Here is a 21,092-nt window from a genome sequence, read left to right as displayed (position 1 = left end):
TATTTGTGTTCACCCAGCATTGTGCTCTTCAGACAGCAGGAAAAGGCTGATTCATCAGCAAACAGGATTTGATTCTCCAGTGGTTGTGTCAGGTTACTCTCACTCATTTCCCCAAAGCTATCACCTCCTCTTCTGGAGGTCCTCATTCTCAGTCAGACATCACTCCACTGCCTCTATTAGCTCTGCAGTACCTCATCTAAATGGTCATTGTTCAGGTGGCAGTCTGTGCTATTATTCCTCCTCGCTGGCCTTTCCCTCTTTTTATCTGCTGCTGAAACCCTCATCTTTGTCATTGTTGTCTCTATACTTGACCATTCATGGCTGTTCTCCCACATTCTATCCAACATAACCCCAAAGCCACCCAAATCTCTGCTGCTCACATCTTAAATCACAGTACGTCCGATTCCCTAGACACCGCTGAACGACGTTGATGTTTAGAGTCTTTGCAAAGCTCTGTAGCTCGGGTTGTGGATGAGGTTGTAGGTTTGTTCGCCGAGCTGGTGTGGTTTTCTGCATGTTTTGTTGCCTCGATGCCACATAGTAGGGCAATGAAATGCCTGCAGAAAACCACACCAACTCGGCGAACAGATCTATAACCTCAGTGTTGATGTTGTTGGCGCCCAATGGATCAAAGTCTTGATTTTAAAGCACTCATTTTTGTTTCCCAATTTTTCCACGGCCTTGCCTCTCCCTATCTCTAGAATCACCTCCAGCCCCACAACTTTCCAAATATCTGTGTTCATCTAATTCAGGCCTCATGAGCATTCCCAGTCCTAATTCCACCCCCATTGTGGTTATCCCCTCAGTTGCCAAATTTCCAAGCTTAGGATTCCCTCTCTACATCCTTTTGCCTTCGCTTCCTGCTTGAATACTCTTCTCAAAACTACCTTGTTGATAAGCTTTTGGTCATCTGACTTAATATCACCTAGTTTTGAGAAAATTTGTAACTCAGGTTGAGGTTCTGGCTTGGATCCCATTTTCCACTCCCGAGAAAAATAACAGGAAATTACATCACCAGAGGAAAAGACATCACCACAGGAAATGACATCATCAACGCAAGGAAATCCAAACACATAAAGGTTAGCTTCTCTACAGTGTGGAAACAGGCCCTTCAGCCCAACAAGTCCACACCAACCCTCCGAAGAGTAACCCCACCCAGACCCTAGTGCTAACCACTGAGCCACCGTGCCACCCCTAAAAGTGGAAAGCCATAACACCAGTGCTTATCCAGAGGCTGACTGAAGATGTTACCTAGTACTGTGACAAAACATCTGAAAATGAATCTTCCAGTTCAGTGAGCAAACCTACATTCTTAATATCATTATTGTGGTTCACCAACAGACTGTGATTTATAATGATTCTATGAAGCACCTCAGGATGTTACATTATATGGAAGGCACTATATAAATATAAATTGTTGTTGGAACAGTGTTTTTTTTATATACTATGGATGCATCGCAATAGAGTTCATTCATTTTATGGTTACATTTCTCCCAGTGCTGACTAATCCATAAATGTGACATTTTAGCAACCGTTAATCCATCAGCAAATATTAGTGGCTCAGTGGTTAGCACTGCTGCCTCACAGCACCAGAGAACCGGATTCGATTCCACATTTGGAAGACTGTTTATGTGGAGTTTGCACATTCTCCTCGTGATTGTGTGGGTTTCCACTGGGTGCTCCAGTTCCCTCCCACAGTCCAAAGATGTGCAGGTTAGGTGGATGAGCCATGGGAAATGTAGGGTTACAGGGATAGGATTGAGAGGGTGGGGTCTGATTGAGATGCTGTTTGGAGGGTCAGTGTGCTGAATGGTCTGCTTCCATACTGTAGAGATTCTATGATAAATGAGCAACTGTATGAAGATAGTGTCCATGGGAATACACTAAGCACCGCATGTCCAGAGGATGTTAAACTCCAAAGTCATTGACAGCATCCTGATGCAGAAATCCCGATGGATACTTCTGTCTCCCTCTAAACATAAATTGGTCAGCTTCAGCCAAAACCAAGGCTCTGATCGGTGCATAAAGTATTATCCACTAAAGAAAGGCCAGACTCTTCTTTCGCTAAAATTAAACCTCAGCCAGAACAGACAGACAAGGCCATCTGAAGAACACTTCTGTTTGGAACCTTGAAACAAAGCAGTCTCTTGTTGTAGATTTAAAAAAAACAGGTCAGCATAACTCAGAGATAATAACCATCTTTATCTTTATTTACTTTGGTTATGTTTTCTCATTCTAGTTCAACAAGACCTTTCGTCTGTCTGAAGTACTGGTTCCATGTACAGTACTTGCGTAAGCAATGTCACAGACTCAGAGTGCTGTTTACCCTCCCCCTATTTTCCCAGGAGGCATCTCAGAAAAAAAAGAATAACACCCAGCTATTTATCCATTAAATTCCATTAAGTAATATGGCTGTCGAATGTTTAGTATAGTTAAACTCCTGTCAGGAAATCGGTATTGTTATATGTTTTGAAGATTTGATGAGACTGAGGCACTATTCCAAGGATTAACTCACTTAGCAATGAATAAACAACTGTTCAGATTCTTTTTTCCCCCAGTTCTGACCCTCGGCACTGTAGTAAGAATGCCAGTGAAAAATTACATGGTTACCATCAATTGTTACCTCTGTTGCCATGCCATTCTTCACCACTGTCAGCAAAGGCCTTGTGACAGAAGCCAATCAAAGCAATAAAAGAGATAACACATTACACTGGTGGTATGAGCACAGCATTTTAGACTGTTTGAAGCAAAAGCATGCAATGAATTATATTGAACTTGCCAGTCCTTGTTCACTAACCAAATTTTATTCAATCTCACTCCCCTATAACGGACCAATCTCATGAAGCACTCTGCTCAATGTGGGACTGAGCAATCTTGTTGCCAGATCTCTGATCTCCCCCACCAATGAGGCATCAATCCCCTACCTCTCACAGTGTGCAAGGAAACCCCCAACTTCCAGTTGGGGACTGAGCATCCTCCCCTCCAATTCCTCACAGACTCCAGCAATGGGCGGTCAGGTAAATTGAAATGAAGGGCATGGTTAGTTAGTAATCGCGATCCAGTTCCAGCAATGAGGAATTACCTGGATGGTGAAAAGACAGAGGGTAGCTGGCCTGCGTGGAATCCCCAAGAGATTGAGAGAGTTGGAGAACAGGGAAACTAAATGGAAGCAAGCCATTATTTAATCATAGTTCCACTCTTACACAACATGATTGTTATTAAGTAATCCACCAGTATAGATTTAGCCAGCAGCTTAAGGTCCATTGTCCATAATAGCACTTGGCAACACTATGTTGAAAGAGTACCATCACAGCTGAGGAAAGTAAAAAATCAAATCGTCTATTCAACACATAACACAAAGGACAAAAAAATTACAACCGGAGAGCTACAATTAATAAACTGCTAATGGATTGATTTCTTATGGACATTATAATTATTCCCAGCCCTGAGGGTTTTATTACCTTTTCACAGGTCAGTAAGACAGTTCAAAATGGTGAAGCAATACTGTCAGTGGTAAAATCAAGCAATCAGGAGCACAGACTCTTTTTATGCTAATGTATACTTTTATAGTTGGAATGTGAAGTGAATTTGTTATAAATTCTTGCAATTTTTTTTAATTGATAGTGCATTAGCACCCTTTCATCATTTTTTTTCTGCATAAGTAAAGCAGATTCCTGAATGTTAGAATTTAAGGGGATAGGGACAGGGAGACAGTCATTAAACCCTCTTTCACTAATGTGAATGATTACATTTCTGGATTAATGCTGCTCATTTCTCATTTTCATTGGCCACCATTAATGACAGTCACTCTTTGTGACTTCAATTTTATTTTCTCTAGTAAAGTGCATCATATTTATGGATTAAATACAGCGTTTAAAAGCATATGAGTGAGCATATGAATAGGAAAGGTTTAGCGGGATATGCACAAAATGCTGTCAAATGGGACTCGATTCATTTAGGATATAAGACCATAAGACAGAGGAGTGGAAGTAAGGCCATTCAGCCCATCAAGTCCACTTTGCCATTTAATCATGACTGATGGGCATTTCAACTCCACTTACCCACTCGCTCCCCGTAGCTCTTAACTCCTTGTAAGATCGAGAATTTATCAATCTCTGCCTTGAAGATATTTAACGTCCCTGCCTCTACTGCGCTCTGTGGCAATGAATTCCACAGGGCCATCGCTCTCTGGCTGAAGAAATGTCTCCTCATTTCCATTATAAATTAAGTCCCTCTAATTGTAAGGCTGTGCCCATGGGTCCTAGTCTCCCCACCTAATGGAAAAAAATTCCCAGCGTCCACTCTGTTTAAGTCATGCATTATCTTGTAAGTTTCTATTACGTCTCCCCTCAACCTTCTAAATTCTAATGAATACAATCCCATGATCCTCAGCCGTTCATCATGTCTAGTCAGCATGGATGATTTGGACCAAAGGGCCTGTTTCCATGTGGCATAGCTTTATGATTCTATGACACTCTCTCTCTCTCTCTAATTTCTTACGAAAAAGCACTGGAAGCTAATCTTCAGATCAAACTATTGGTTCTATTATGCGAGTATTTGTGTTTGAAGGAGAAATTTTGATTTTGTGGTTTTTGATGTTTAATGTCAATTTTCCAAATGTTTTTGCCCACCAATTGGGCATAGGTTAGTGACAGACATCAATGATAATATGTACATGTGTATGGCATGCCTGGCCAGCAAGAAAATGAACATTGCATTTGAAGCAGCATTGTGACAAAGTTTAATGGACTTCCATAGTACCAAGCTCCTTGAAAGTAGAGTTGTGGGTAGATAGGATAGTGAAGTAGGCGTTTGGTATACATTCCTTTATTGGTCAGAGTACTGAGTACAGGAGTTGGGAGGTCATGTTGCGGCTGTACAGGAAGTTGGTGAGGCCACTGTTGGAATATTGCGTGCAATTCTGGTCTCCTTCCTTTTGGAAGGATGTAGTGAAATTTGAAAAGGTTCAGAAAGGATGTTGCCAGAGTTGGAGGATTTGAGTGAGAGGGAGAGGCTCAATAGGCTGAGGCTGATTTGCATTGGAAGCTGAGAGGTGACCTTATAGAGGTTTATAAAATCATGAGGGGCGTGGATATGGTAAATAGACAAAGTCATTCCCCTGGGGTGGGGAAGTCCAGAATTAGAGGGAATTGGTTTTATGATGAGAGGGGCAAGTTTTAAAAGGGACCTAAGGAGCAACTTTTTCACAGAGAGGGTGTGAATGGAATGAGCTGCCAGAGAAAGTGGTGGAAGCTGGTACAGTTACAGCGTTTAAAAGGCACCTGGATGGTATATGAATAGGAAGAGTTTAGAGGGATATGGGCCAAGTGCTGGCAAATTGGACTAGATTAGATTGGGATATCTGGTCGGCATGGACGAGTCAGATTGAAGAGTCTGTTTCCATGTTGTACATCTCTATGACTCTGTACAAGTGAATTACACCACTGTCTTTGTAGAAGAGACTATATGAAGCAATATTGAAAGAGTAGCGTAAAGTAATGTTTGTGCTCCAGTAACTCAGAGGCCTGATCTAATGATATGCTTACAAATCCTGCAACAATTCATTCAATTTTTTTGGTCCATTAACTGTGACTGATATAATGTGGTATCAGTAACAGTTACATACAGCAATGGTGGCCATGTAACTACTGTATTGTAATAAATCAATTCATTGTTTCACTCATGTCACTTAGGGAAGGCTGTCTGCCATCCTGACTCAATCTGGCCTACATGTGAGTACAGATCCACATCAATGTGGTTGACTCAAAACTTCTTTCTAAAGTGACCTAGCAAACCCATTAACTGCAATTATTGATGGCCAAGAAATGATGCCTGTATCCTTAAATTGAGTCATATCTTTATGGCACAGAAGAAGACCATTCAATATATCAAGTCCATACTGGCTCTCTGTGTTGGACCAATCCAATTAGTCATGGATTATGCTCTATGCCTACTGTATTTCTCTCAAGTGTCCATCCACTTCTGTTTTGGTTGTCTCCAATTCCACCATCTCTGTCCCTGACTAGTTACCTGAAGAAGGAGCAGCGCTCTGAATGCTCGTACTAATAAATAAACTGTTGGACTATAACCTGGTGTTGTGTGATTTTTAACTTCGTACACCCCAGTCTAACATCAGCACTTCCACATCATGGCTACCATGTCTGTAGGCAGTAAGTTCAGGGTCTTTATTACTTGTTGCTTAAAAAATGATTTAAAAAGACTAGAAAAAGATGTGGGCATCACTGGCTAGGCCAGTATTTATTACCATGCCCTAATTGCCAAGAGGCCAGTTAAAAATTAACCACATTGCTAGGGATCTGGAGTCAGACCAGTTAAGGACCAGATGAGTTTTTACGATAATTGACAGCAGTTAGATGGTTGCCATTAGGCTAGCTTTTTATTACACATTTTTATTGAACTCAAACTTCACCTACTGTAGTGGTAGAATTCGACCCAAGGTCCCCAGAACATTAAAAATGTAAAATGAATTACATCAGTAGAGCCTTGATAATGATGTCAGCTATGTTAACAAAATGAATGTACTATACACAATTGTTGCAATATGTTCTTAATCACATACTGCAAAGTAACATTTTGGCATCAACTATTCCATATCTCTACAATAAATGTAGTGAACAATGTCATGGGGAGACAGACTAATGTAAAAATATGCTTTAGAGCACACAGACCATCCACAATGAATATCAAGGTATTTTAACATTGAATGGTGTTGACAGCACTTTGGAAAATTATGTTGGAACATACTCATGTATTTATGTATTATTCGACATCAAAACTTATTTTATTTTCCTCTAAACAAAACTGAAAAAGTATCCCCAACAGCCTAAATTGTCAATCAAGCTGAATTGGACTTACAAATGTCGGATTCCAATGACATCTGATTACATGAGGTAGACTTCTCATATCGGCTATAGCCACAAGAACAACCACAGGTATAGCTGTGTTTCAGAAAGCAGTCAGTTACTGAGCTATGCTGTCTACTGTAAGGAGGCCTGCAGACAACACTGCTAGTAGGAGCCCAAAGTCCATTTCAATCCCTTGCAGGGTACCATAGGGATGACTTGAATGTAAACCAATTTGTAGCAAACAGATGCCTTGAGCAGGTGACTAATGAATTGCTCGGCAGGGCAAACACTTCATCACTTTTTTTCTGCTGGAAAGCAATCACAGCATGGCAGGACATTGCATTTGCAATATATTCCTGAATTCCCAAAGTATAGCAGTTCACTGTTGGCACCAAATAGATACTCAGAACAATGCCGTGGTTATGCCAAGACTTCAGTTCTGCTTCATCAGTGCACAACGGAGCAGTAAACAAGATGACTGGATCATGCATAATAATATCCAAGTTCCAAACAGCAGATAACATAATTTAAGACAATCCTCAATGCCAGTTTGTAAGACAAAGCTAAACTACAAGGATGGCTTTTCAACACCAAGGATATTCTCTAATAATGTGAGCTACAGACAGAAGTAAATTGCAGAAACAAGGAAGCTCGTAACTATGAGCACGATGATAGAATTACTACGCATCACTTTTAAGCAAGGCTTCAGATAACCAAACAATTCAGGGCATCTTACACTATTTTGCCACTGTCTGCCAGGATAATTGCTGACTGAGTTATTCTGCGTATTCTTGCAATAAAAAATATCAGCCTAAGTGTGATAGATGGGAAGGTTCATCTACAGTCAAAACATACAATGATGCATAAAATATCATGTTGAAACAGCGTTGCAGTCTGAAAGATGACTGCAGGATACATTCAACTCGGTTCCTAATTGCCAGATGGTCTAAAGAATTGTCTTCTGCACTACCTCAATGACCTAAAATACTGACCTCTACCAATCAACAACACGTCGTTTTCTATGCTGTCACAGTCACATCGAGATCATATGTCTTCTTCATCAGATTTTTCACTGCCTGCACCACTGCTCCTCTTGCTCAATGGACCTGCATGTGTGCAAGAAGTGTCTCCAGCTGCAGTACCCGGAAGCCCGAGTTTCGGAGTTGGAGCGGCATCTGGAGATACTGTAGATAATTCATGAGGTGGAGAGTATCATGGATAGTATATATAGAGAGGTGGTCACACCATGGGCTCAGACTCCTCCTTACAGGCAGGAAGGGAATGGGTGACCACCAGCCAGAGCAGGAATTTCCTGTGGCTATCCCCCTGGAAAACAAAGATACGGTTTTGGATACTGTTGAAGGGAACGGCCTCTCAGGGGATAACAGCTGCAGCAAAATTCATGGCACCATGGTTGGCTCTGCTGCAGAGGGAGGAAGAGATAGGCTTAGAAATACTATAGTTACAGAGGATTCAATTGTAAAGGGAATAGATAGGTGTTTCTGTGGCCATAAACAAGAGTCCAGGATGGTGTATTGCCTCTCTGGTGCTAGGATCCTGGATGTTTCGGAGCAGTTGCAGGTTATTTGAAGGGGAAGGGTGAACAGTCTGTGGGCATGGTACATGATGGCATGAATGACATAGGAAAGAAAAGGGATGAAATCCTAAAAGTGGAATATAGAGAAATGGGAAGAAAGTTGAAATGTAGCACCTCAAAGGTAGTTATCTCAAGATTACTTGGAATATTATGTACACTTCTGGTCATCCTACTGCCAGAAGGATGGGGAGGTTTTGGAGAGGCTACAGAAAAGGTTTACCAGGATGTTGCCTGGTCTGGGGGAATTTAGCTATGGAGAAAAATTAGATAAACTGGGTTTGTTTTCACTGGAACGCAGGAGGTTGAGGGGCGACCTGATAGAAGTTTATAAGATTGTGAATGGCATTGATAGAGTGGAAAGTGTGAGGCTTTTTTCCCATGGTGGAGAGATCAATTACGAGGGGATAGAGTTCAAGTTACACAGAGTGGGAGTTTAAAAGAGATGTGTGAGGCACGTTTTTTACACAAAGGGTTGTGAGTCCCTGGAACATGCTGCCAAAAAAGGTGGTGGAAGCAGACACAATAGCAGCGTTCAAGATCAATACATGAATAGGAAGGGAATAGAGGGATATGGACCCTTTGAGTGAAGACTGTTTTAGTGTGGAAGGGTCATATGTATTGGCACAGGCTGAATGGCCTGTACCTATGCTTATTGTTCTTTGTTCGTGTTCTTGTATCTCTGTTGCTTTGCAAGTATTACTGCTTGTAATGTAGCTAAATTCATTCCAGCTGTGAATTTAATAAAAATAAACTCTATTTCTTGATGGATTTTGTTCAGGAATTTATGTCAAGCAGTGTTAGATTTTTGATGTTTGGTTCCATTCATGCAGTTGTACGTGACATCGTTTTGCTTGCTACATTTTACAAAGTAAATCTGTTGCTTTTTTCCAGCATTGTTGCTCTGCTTCCACTGAAAAAAATCATTGGTTTTCTTTGGCTTCAGTTCAAAAATTTGCAATAGGAATCAGTGACTGGTGAAGTCAACTTTGGGGGTAAAAACAGAAGTTGCTGGAAAAGCTCAGCAGGTCTGGCAGCATCTGTGAAGAGAAATCAGAGTTAATGTTTCGGACAGTTCTGAGGGTCACCGGACCTGAAATGTTATCTCTGATTTCTCTTCACAGATGCTGCCAGACCTACTGAGCTTTTCCTGCAATTTCTGTATTTGTTTCTGATTTATAACCATCTGCAGTTCTTTTGATTTGTCCTTTGTGACCATCCCAGCCACCAGTTTGTTTGCTTCCCCCTTGACATTTTGAACTATGTTACTAAATGCTGCAGTTTAATACAAGGCCTTGCATCTCAAAGAAAATGGAGCACACATTGTTAATAACACGTCACAATATATTCCCAGCATATTAATTTTCTGACTATCCTTTCATTTACATTGCAATGCCTCCATAGTTTGGTAGGTCAAATTACAGAGCAACATCTTATATTTACAGCTAAGGACTTGCCAATGAAGAGGCCATTAATGGACATACAAAGGTTTCTCCTTTTGTCTCCTATTTTTGTGTCGCTGCTAGCCAGTGATATAGGTTTAAAATGAGAATGAACTAACAAACTCAATTAGAAAGCACACAGACTCACTTCACCCACACACTAGAAGCATCACATTGACTTGTTGGACATACACGCATGCATTCAGCACACAGTAATATTAAACATTGTAGAAGTGCTTTAAAAGTCACTTTATTAAGAAATTGAGAATCTCTGAGTAATGTTCCCGATGCTTACAAATGAAATACTGAATAACATGCTTTCTTATGGAGATCATGCTGCAGCATATGTATTGCAGAGGTACCAAGCAAGTCATCAGGTCCAAGTACTATTCATTGCATGTCATTTGGATGTATGCATGTATGCTTTTTAAAAACATATATTTATTAATTTATAGAATGTGGGTATTGCTAGAAAGTCAAGCATTTAGTGGTGTTTTGAAAATACTGAATTGACCTTCTGAAAGTGCTGCAGTGCACATGGTAGTTAAACTCATTAAGTTATTAGGTACAAAGTTCCAGGATTCTGATCCAGCGACACAGAACAAGCGGCTATATGGTTCCAAGCCAGCTGAGAGGAAAACTTGCAGGTGGTGGTGTTCCCCTGCACCTGCAACCCTTATACCTCGAGTTGGTGGAGGATTGGATTGGAAGGTGCTGTCAAAGGAAGCCATAGTACTTCCTGTGGATGGTGTACTTTGCTGCTGTCAATGGTGGAGGGAGTGATTGTTGAAGGTAGTAGATGGGTGCCAATCACATGGGCTGCTTTGTCCTTGATGGTATTGCAACTTGAGTGTTATTGTAATTTCCCTAATGGAGTACATTGTCTACAACTTTGATTTACAAACATTGTTTTAAACATAGATTAATTTTTGCTGGAGATGGGTCTGTCTAAAATACCAACAAGGTCTTTTTAATATCCTGGAATCTCTACCTGACTTACTGTTTTCTCCTACAAAAGGTGGACACATGATTGATCCAGAAAGCTTCTATTTCTAAAATGTCTGAGTAGCATATAAATGTATTTGCAAAAGAGAGATATTATGGTACTTCTTGGTTAGTTCTTTTGAAGAATTAAATTGACTGGTGTATTGTTGAACAGTTCCATCCTGGTTGATTTTTTTTTCATGTTTTCTGTTCAGTCTGTGCTGATGGGAGCTTTTCAAATTAAGAGACTTCCCTGTTTTTTAAGGTGCAAATTATGATCAGTAATGAACTGCTGTGATTGGGTCAAAGCTAGGTAATGAACATTAATTTGAATAGATGTTCAATAATAAAGAACCTGAGTTTTGCTAAAACAAGACTCATTTGTTTGAATCTTTTTGCCTTGTACTCAATTCACTACAAGAATAATTCAGGGGGTAAACAAATATTTATGTAGCATGACAGAAGAATGATTGATGCCAAGTGGACTCTGGTAGAGGCATTGCCTTGGAAAATGCAACAGTTAGGGATGATTGACAACTTACTGCCAGGTTTTGTTTAAATTTTAAACCAGGCAGTTGAGTCTAAATGATCAAGGCATTGCCCTGAAAGATGAACCAATGAATGGCTGTCACCTATTTTATTGAATTGAAACAGCATTGTATGTACATATTCTTTATGTGTGCAAAGAAAGCTAGGTCTGATGTGATCTATATAGCTGTATTTTGTAGCACACATAAGTGTATCATATCTCACAATCACAAATTGGTTGTTGGCATATCTCTTCACACAATCTGGATTATCAAGCAAATGCTGTCCCACTGTAAAATCACACCTCATGTTGGACTTTAATAAAAGCAAATTTCTGCGGATGCTAGAATCTGAAACCAAAAGAGAAAATACTGGAAAATCTCAGCAGGTCTGGCAGCATCTGTAAGGAAAGAAAAGCGCTGATGTTTTGAGTCTCACTGACCCTTTGTCAAAGCTTTAACAAAGGGTCAGTTAGACTCAAACGTCAGCTCTTTTCTTTCCTTACAGTTACTGCCAGACCTGCTGAGATTTTCCAGCATTTTCTCTTTTGGTTTCATGTTGGACTTTGTTGGGTGTTTTACAAGTGCACCTGGTTGGATACAGTCAATACCTTGCTTGTTGTGACCAGCGAAAGGGATACACTGTTTGACATGATTCATCAGACTTTGGAATGTAAGTTTGACATAACTAGCATCATACTGGCACTGTCAGACAGGCTTGCAGTGCGATGACTTGTGAGTACTGGGAAGTCACATATATTAATGCAAAATGCATTTCTTTGCAGACAGAAAGTGGCTTCCTCCTTGAACTGGTATTCTTGTGAATTGTCCTGATGACAAAACCTTCAGCAAAAGTGTCACTTTTTAGCAAAAATATCAATGTAAGATTTAATGCATCATACATGACAATGAAGATCTAAACTGAGCAAACATGTAATTCCATCTTCAGCATGTCCCAATTGTACATTATTTTACTGAAATACCTGCTCACAATAACATCAGCCAACAGGAGACATCTGACAAAGAGAATCAGCTGTATCCTGGGAAATGGAATATTATAATCCAGACAGTTTAGCAACATGTTTGGGCGATCTCTATACAGTTCATGCCCAAGCCACAACATATGCTTTTCATAGACTATTTCATTCAGCAAGTTTGAAAAATGACTGATGTAGAAAATTTCTCAAATGTTTTACTGATGCAGTAGAAGTCTTTCAGCATTTAAAGCTGATGAGAATCTACCTTTGATTTCATTGTTTTGCAGTTGATCGAAGAGTTCTTGATGTTTGCACTTTACGCCTGTAATATGGTTCTCCAAATCCTTACACTGACAACTCTTACCTGGAGCACATAAATGTGAAAGAAAACTGGGACAACAATTATCAACAGGACGGCTGAGTGGCTAGCACTGCTGCTGCCTCACAGAGCCAGGGACCTGGCTTTAATCCCAGCCTTGGGCAATTGTCTGTGTGGAGTTTGTATGTTCCCTTTGTGTCTGCGTGAATTTCCTCCGGGTGCTCCGGTTTACTCCTGCAGTATGAAGACATGTAGGTTAGGTGGATTGGCCATGCTAAATTGCCTGTAGTATCACAGAGATTTGCAGGCTAAGTGGATTAGCCATATAGGCACAGGGACAAGGTAGGGGGGTAGCTTAGGATGGGATGCCCTTCAAAGGGTCAGTATGCATTCAATGGCCCAAATGGCCTGCGTTCACACTGTCGGGATTCTGTGATGAGTACATTGCTGGAGATATGCTGCAGAATCGGTCAAATTCAGTTCTGAGCAAATTTAGCATTTATAAGAGTGTACAAGAACACTGATCAGAAAATGATGTTAAAGCTGAAAATACTCCTTTAAGTCAAAGCCAAATGCCTTGAAAAGAAATCAGCTAATCAGACGTTAGTGTGTCAAAAAGGCAAACCACATAACAATATTGGGAAACCAGTCTGCTCTGTTATTAGCGATTGATGTGCATGAGGATAATGGGTTTGAGCAGTTCAAGCATCAGTTGCCCTGAATCTTTAGAACTCTCTTCCTCAAAAGACGGCAGAATATTTTAATATTTTTAAGGCAGAGTTATCTAGGTTCTTGATAAGCAAGAGGGTGAAAAGTTATCGGGGGTTAGGCAGGAATGTGGACTAATTAGTTCAGTCACGAACTCACAATCTTATTAAATAGAGAAGCATAGGATCAAGTAGCCTACTTTTGCTCCTCATTAATATGTTCACACGAAATTGGTAGTCATAAAATCTCATCTGGTTCTCTAATTTCCTTGAAAGAGGGAAATACAATATCTCAACCTAATCCACTCCACATATGACTGCAGACCCAAAAGCAATGTGATTGTCTCTTAGTTGTCCTCTGTAATAGCCAAGCTAGCTATACAGCTCAAGCACAATTAGGGATTGGCGCATTTAATGAAAGAATAAAGGAATAAGTTCAGTTTCACCATTGCAATGAGGTTACAGTCTGATTGCACTGGAGATTTATCCAACAGGCTGCTTGCAGACCACAGTCCACCCCCTTCAAGGGGTCCTGTGTGGTAGCCAAGTCATTGTTTAAAATATAGAGTTAAAAATCACACAACACCAGGTTATAGTCCAACAGGTTTAATTGGAAGCACACTAGCTTTCGGAGCGACGCTCCTTCATCAGGTGATCATTATCACCTGATGAAGGAGCAGCGCTCCGAAAGCTAGTGTGCTTCCAATTAAACCTGTCGGACTACAACCTGGTGTTGTGTGATTTTCAACTTTGTACACTCCAGTCCAACACTGGCACCTCCAAATCATGTTTAAAATATGGATAAGTGTGACTGGAAGAGGTTTGGAGGAACTGCTCATCCAATCAGAGGCCTGCTACCTCCACAAACAATCTGTGATTGGAGAAGCAGTGAGATGGGGGGTGGTTTAAATCAGCTCAAGGTCTGGTGTCACAGCGGTGAGTCTGCAGAAACAGAAATAAATGGCTTTCAGGGAGACAGTAGGTTAGGGAAATGACAGTCAGGAAAAGTGAGGATGCCAGTTGCCGGGTGTGGGAGAGCTGGTGAGAGTCAGAGGCCACTGATGCTGCAGTAGGGAAAGGGTCAATAGTGGTGTGGTCCACTGGTGGGAGTGTCCTTGGTGAGTGCAGTTAAGAGTTAGGCATTCCCTGGTTGGTGGGGAGAGGGCTCATGAGAGTCTGGCTTTCAGAGGAAGACTGGGAAGTCTGGAGGAGCGGTGATAGCTGCAACGGCATGAGACTTGGAGAGCTGTAATGTTAAACCAGGTGTGAGGAAGCATGTGTCACTATCTCCAAGGCCGTTCCATACATGTCCTTGATGATGAGGAGATGATGGCCTAGTGGCATTATTGTTAGGCTATTAATCCAGAGACCTATTCTTAGGACCTGAGTTTGATTCCCACCGTGGCAGATGATAGACTTTGAATTCAATAAAAAAGAATCTGGAATTAAGAGCTTCATGATGACCATGAAACCATTGGCAGGAAAAACCCATCTGGTCCAATAATATCCTTTAGGGAAGGGCACTGCCAACCGTACCTGGTCTGGCCTACGTGTGACAATGTGGTTGACTCTTAACTACCCGCGGGGTTATTAGGGATCGGCAATAAATGTTTGCCTAGCCAGTGATACCCACATCCTGTGAAAAATATTAATCAACAAACATCTTCCACCCTGATCTTATTTTGGACAGATCAGTCAGATGCAGTGTCTGTGGACAATCAATATTTTATGAGCCACTGAAAGGGTGCGCCAGAAAAAAATCCAGAGAAATTGATGTTGGACTCATTTGGACTGGCTGTCAAATAATTGTAAAGCCCTCCTCACTATCCCAACAGTTGCCTAGGCAATCACTTCAGTATTTGCATTTTCTATGGTTGCTTTAAAGAAAGACTAGCAACAATGTGAAGTTTAATAAAGACTTGATAATAGATTGCATGATATATTGTGAGATAGTTCCAAACATGTCATAATGTGGCTGCCATTTATGAGCAGGTGTAAAACTAACCTCCCAGTCAATGCTTTTATCATCCATGCTTTTTCATTGAAATGCTTATCAGGAGTAATCTGAGTTGCAACAAACCTATAAGCTTTTATTTGAAACATCTAGTTTAATTGAATGGATTGTAGAGCAATGATTGTCCTTTCCATTTTAATACATCGGCTATGGAAAAGCTTTGAATAGCCTTTGTAAAATGCTGTTGGCTGATTCACATCTTTTCCCATTATGGGTGTGGAGTATTTTACCGAAGTCTCTTTCACAGATTGGAAAGGGGTCCTATGCACTCATATTTTGACTCAATATAACCTATCTTTTTGTTACAAGAGTGTCTCGGTAGAGCTGACCGGAAAGTGGAGTTACCGGCATCTGTGATCCATCTTGCCAAGCAGAGAGCACGGCCTGAATTAGCAGCCCGTTTCCTCATCAGACACCTCTTCCCAGACAGCATTCTTCTCAGGAGTAACGTGTATGGAGCAATTCGGAAAGGAAAAGCTCCTCTTGACTGTAATAAGATAAATGCTATTCGAGGTGAGCTATAATCGATGTACCTTTAGTCCAGTGCTCAATCTAGTTTTCAAGCAGAAGACTTAATTTACATCTTTGTATATGGAATTAACATCTCCCTCTCTATACAAGACAATCTCTACTCCACTTAATTGTAAACTCATGATCTATATTTCTTCATGATTAATGTATTGTTCTAATATTCACTCATTGGATGTGGGCAATGCTTCCTGAGAAGGTGGTAGTGAGGTCCAAAGTGTAGCTTCCTCATTTTGGCATGTACTTTGCCATGAATAGTGAAAAGCTTGCAAGTACTGACAAGTTCCCCACAAGGCCAGTTGGCTAAATGCAAGGCTAATTCTAATGCTTAGGTATGTATTTCCAATGCAGCGGATGTTTCGGATGGCAAAAGGCAAGTTCTGGAGAGTGTGGAGCTTCTTGATGATTGTTGCAACCTCACCCATCCAAGCTAGTGATGAAGGCCTCATCACATTCCTGACTTGTGCTGAGCAGTTATTGAAAGACCACTGGAGAGTCAGAACATGAGACACTCACCAGGGAATGTTGGCACTGTGATGGGGAGTCAAGTGTGGTGCTGGAAAAGCACATCCTTTGAAGGGCTTTTGCCCAAAATGTTGATTTTCCTGCTCCTTGGATGCTGCCTGACTGGCTGTGCTTTTCCAGCAACACACTCTCAACTCCAATCCCCAGCATCTGCAGTCCTCACTTTCGCCACTGTGATAGGGTGATTCACCAATGTTATATTGCCATTGAACATTAAGGAGTTAGAATTTGTTGGGCTCAGTTTTGTTGGAAATTGTCATTGCCTGACAACTTGTATAGTAGGTTACCTGTCACTTATCATTCCAAGCTGAAAATGTGTTGCTGGAAAAGCGCAGCAGGTCAGGCAGCATCCAAGGAGCAGGAGAGTCGACGTTTCAGGCATGAGTCCTTCTTCAGGAAGGGCTCCTCACTTTCTCCTCGAAGACTTATCATTCCAAGCCTATCGTAGAATGGTGTAGAAGAAAGCCATTTAGCTCATCAAGTCAATGTTAGCCCTCTGTAGTAGTCTAGTCAGTCCCATTCACTCACTCTAGCCAAATAGCCCTGTGACTTTACTTTCCTCAAATGCCTTTCCAATTTCCTTTTGAAATCATCGACCACCTCTGCTTCCACCATCTTGTGGGCAATGAATCCCAGATCATAATCACTTGGTGCATAAAATGGGCATCCTCACACACCCTGCTGGTGGCTTGTGCCCCTTTCTACTCTGAAAAGCAAACTACAATGGGTTAGACAGCCTCTGGTGGGGTAATCCTCTTCTTTATGCTGAGTCTAAGGGCCTATCTATTTAGCAGCAGTAGAGTATAAACCATTTTGAGTGTTAATGAGAAGAGGCAGTTGTCTTAACCACAAGACAATTTTATTGCACAACAGTAACAAGTATCATTAACTATTCAGGCATGATTACAAAATCCATGATGGGCCAGAAATGATACGTCTGTCTCCATCAAGACTTTGTGCTAGATTGCTTCATCTCCATCCAAAGACTGGGTGACATCAATTGGATGGAGTTTAATGCAGTTTCGACCATAATCTTTCAGAGCCAAATGATTATGCAGCTTATCTTTATACGAAAATAGTAAAGGGGAACAGCTTTTCTCTTTCTCAACCTTGTCAGTCTTGTGGTCATGGTCTTCAGTGAGCACGAACTGTCTCAGACAGCCCATGTCTCACTGAATGATGATTGGGTCTGGCGAACTTGTGCAGTGACGGTTTGACATTGAGATGATTAGGGTCCAGCAGCCACACCATTATCTTCTATGCAGTGTACATCTTGGTGAGAACAAGATCAAGTGAGTTTTTCTTATGCTGCTTGCAGTAAATCCAATCTAGCTGCTATATCTTTCAGGACTTCGTCCAGGCTCAACAGTGCTAAGGCATTCTTGAATCTGGACATTGAAGCCCCAGAATATATTCCATATCCTTGTTGTCCTCAGTACTTCCTGCAAGAACGGTTTACTGTTTGTTGGAGTCTACAAATGGACCATAGTTCAATACATGGCTTGAGCAACAAAGCTGAAGGAGAAGGATACAGGCAGCTCTTCATGCTCTCTCTCCCTCTTCCTCAATTTCTGACAAGCTCAGAAACTAGCTGAGGAAAAGCGATTTAAAACAACAACGATTCATTGAAAACTCGAGGAGATGTGCAGCTTCATCATTACAGAGGAAACAACATAATAGCTAAACAAGTGGGCCCAGGTCTTTTCATCCTAACAGCCAAAGTGACTCTGAAGGTCCTGAGCCTTTATCTCCCTCTCTGTGTGGACAGTTCCCAATCCCCCTATTTGCAAAATCATAATCTGTATTTCTTCATGATTAATGTTGCATTCATTTCTTTTAGCGGGAGTAGCTAATGATACTGCACTCTATCATCCAAGAAAAGAATGGAATTTGCTTTTTTTAATCTGATGAACTATAAGTTTAATTGGCATGCTAAATAGGAAAAAATAAAACTGTTTTGACTGACGAGAGGAGAGTCTTAAAAAAAAGAGCAGGGTGCTGTGACCTTCCTTGTGTAACAGTACAAGATTGATTAACCTGATTGGCTGGTCATCCAAATTAATGTGGAACTGGAAGCACACATAAGCAAGACCAGGCAAGGATGAGAGGTTTTCTTTTCCAGGGCAAATGACAGCATCATTTGGGTTTGTGTGACAGGCAACTTTGTTGCCCCCATCAATTCTGCACAAAGTGACTTTGAACTCAACTATCCTAGATCTGATGAATATGCAAAGATGAACTATTAACCTATCGTTATCGAGCTGCTATGCATTGACTAGAATTTTTATTTACTTACAGTTTCCTGCATTTGTGCTTTTTCTTCTCTCTCCCCACAACACCTTCACCAGATGATCTTCTGGCAGTTTGCAAGGGTTCACCCACAACCTTCTCCATCAACATGTGACTGACTAACTCTGCAACTGGTTTGGGTCTGTCCTTGCACAGTGGAGAATGGTTGTGGTTGTTGGAGGGCTGGGAAAGGGGCTGCAGGGTTTCCTCAGCATAACACCCTAGACCCAGCTACATTTGGCTGCCTCATCAATGACCTCCCTGCTTCCATTATACGACCAGAAGTCTTATAACTGATAACCGCATGATGTTTAGATAATGAAGCAATCAATGCCAGCATCAGCAAAATGCAGACAATATTCAACTTTGGGTTGACAATTGGCAAATAATATGCCGTACAAATGCCAGGCAATGACCATCTCCTAGTTAGAGAGAATCTAACCATCAGCACTCTTGACTTCAGTGGCATTGCCATCACTGAATCCTCCACTACCAACATTGTGGGGGTTACCATTAACCAGAAAGTGACCTGGACCAACCATCTAAAGACAATAGGAGTAAGTCCAGAGCTAAGGGGGTAAAATTGCAATTGATGGCCCCTTTTGAAAATACAGGCTCAGGACCAGCTTTGGAAGCTGTTGACATCTTTCGGCATTTGGGGGTGGGAGGGGGAAGGTTGCTTTGCAGTGAGCCCTTTTCTTGGGCATTAGAATCCTGTCTGAGAAGAAGTGCTATGAGTAGCAGTGGCTTAACTGGCCATGACAACAGTTCCCCAGCTTTACTTAGAAACATTCCCTATTATGCACTCACCTTAATAACCCTGTTGAGTTGTGGACAGAGCAGGATATAGGTCTGCTTGGTTAAAAAAATCCACATGAATATTGTGATTGCTTAACTCATTGCTCCAGGGAAATATCTGCTCATCTGTACACCCATCCAGGTGAAACCAGGGTGTGAATGGGTGGCTGCTGGAATGGTAATTGGATATCTCTTGTCGGGGCTTTAAGTCCCTGCACGTACCTGAGGTCCCTAAGGCTTGCCCTTTGAAATACCCCACTGGTTATATTATGGCAGTGATTCAGATGCCTGCCCACCATCTACAAGGCACAAGTCAGGAGTGTGATGGAATACTCCTCACCAGCTCAGAATGAGTGCAGCTCCAATAACACTGAAGAAGCCCAGCACTTTCCAGGGCAAAGCAGCCTGCTTGATTAGCATCCCATGCACCACTTAAAGCATCCAGTCCTATTTCATGCTACAGTGTGTGACATCCACAATATGTACTGTAGAAACTTGCCAAGGTTACTTAGACAACACCTTCCGAGCTACCAGCTCTACCACCTAGAAGATGAGGGCAACAAGTACAAGGGAACTCCAGTACCTACAAAATCCCCCTCAAAGTCTCATTCCCATTTCATTATGACCTCATTGGTCCATCAGCATCGGAATCTTGGAACTGCATTCCTAACAGCACTGTGAGTATACCTACTCCACTTGGACTGCAATGGGTTCAAGAAGGCAGCTGACCACCCTCTTATCAAAGGGCAATAACGGACCAGCTACAATTGCTGGCCTCCCTAGCAATGTCCGCATCCCAAAGAAACAACTGAACCCCTTTAGATACACTTTTATATTTCTTTAATCACTTTAAGAAAAACACAGCACCGCTTAGAACTTGTTAAGCTGTTGCTCATCAAATTGAAATGTAATTCTGACTGGTTTCCATCTTTCCTCAGAATTCCTAACGGATTGCTTCCCAGGTTTCGACTTGACTGAGGATGGTAAAGACTGGAAAGTGTGCGTTGATGCAATTAACGGTGTCATTCGTTGTCTCCGATATGAACTTAAGAAGACACCCCAAGGGAGGTCATTCCTTAAACATTATTCATCACCACTTAAGACCCAAACAGATTTGGAATGATATGTAAGACCAAAATACCACTGGCTCTGATTATGTGGTCTTATGTGCATATCATAAATAAATCTTATGCCATTTTGTGGTGGAATGAAAATGTGGAAGAGTTTAATGCGAAGACTATTAAAGTGGGCATTATTATCTAAAAGATGGTATTGTTTTCTGTGTACCATTTGTGATAGATACAGGATTTAACTATATTTTCACTTCAGTTTTAGTAAACAATGTTGATGGATGATGCAACAGTGAAATATTCATATAGTGTTTCCTCCAACTGTGAAAAACATTCATCTGCATAATAACAGACCTTGTCTAAAATCAACATTGAGATAATGGATGCATTGTGTCAAGTTGACACTTGCCTCTTAGCGCATAAAGCTAGGAGTTGCTTTATGTGGTTTGATG

The 21,092-nt window shown here is 41.2% G+C and overlaps 1 protein-coding gene across 1 annotated transcript in view; it reads left to right on the top strand.

Annotated features, from left to right (window-relative positions):
• The window catches only part of LOC132820699 (uncharacterized), a 110,744-nt gene extending 89,955 nt beyond the window's left edge, over positions 1-20,789 (top strand). Inside the window, exons 11-12 of the mRNA XM_060832950.1 lie at positions 15,740-15,943; positions 20,509-20,789. Of these exons, the coding sequence (XP_060688933.1) occupies positions 15,740-15,943; positions 20,509-20,693 (389 nt within the window). The 3' untranslated portion in view covers positions 20,694-20,789. The remainder of the gene's footprint in view (positions 1-15,739; positions 15,944-20,508) is intronic.
• Positions 20,790-21,092: the final 303 nt, after the last annotated feature.

The sequence above is a fragment of the Hemiscyllium ocellatum genome, chromosome 12 (assembly GCF_020745735.1).
Source record: "Hemiscyllium ocellatum isolate sHemOce1 chromosome 12, sHemOce1.pat.X.cur, whole genome shotgun sequence".
Classification (NCBI taxonomy): domain Eukaryota; kingdom Metazoa; phylum Chordata; class Chondrichthyes; order Orectolobiformes; family Hemiscylliidae; genus Hemiscyllium; species Hemiscyllium ocellatum.
This window is presented reverse-complemented; position numbering and strand designations above follow the sequence as displayed.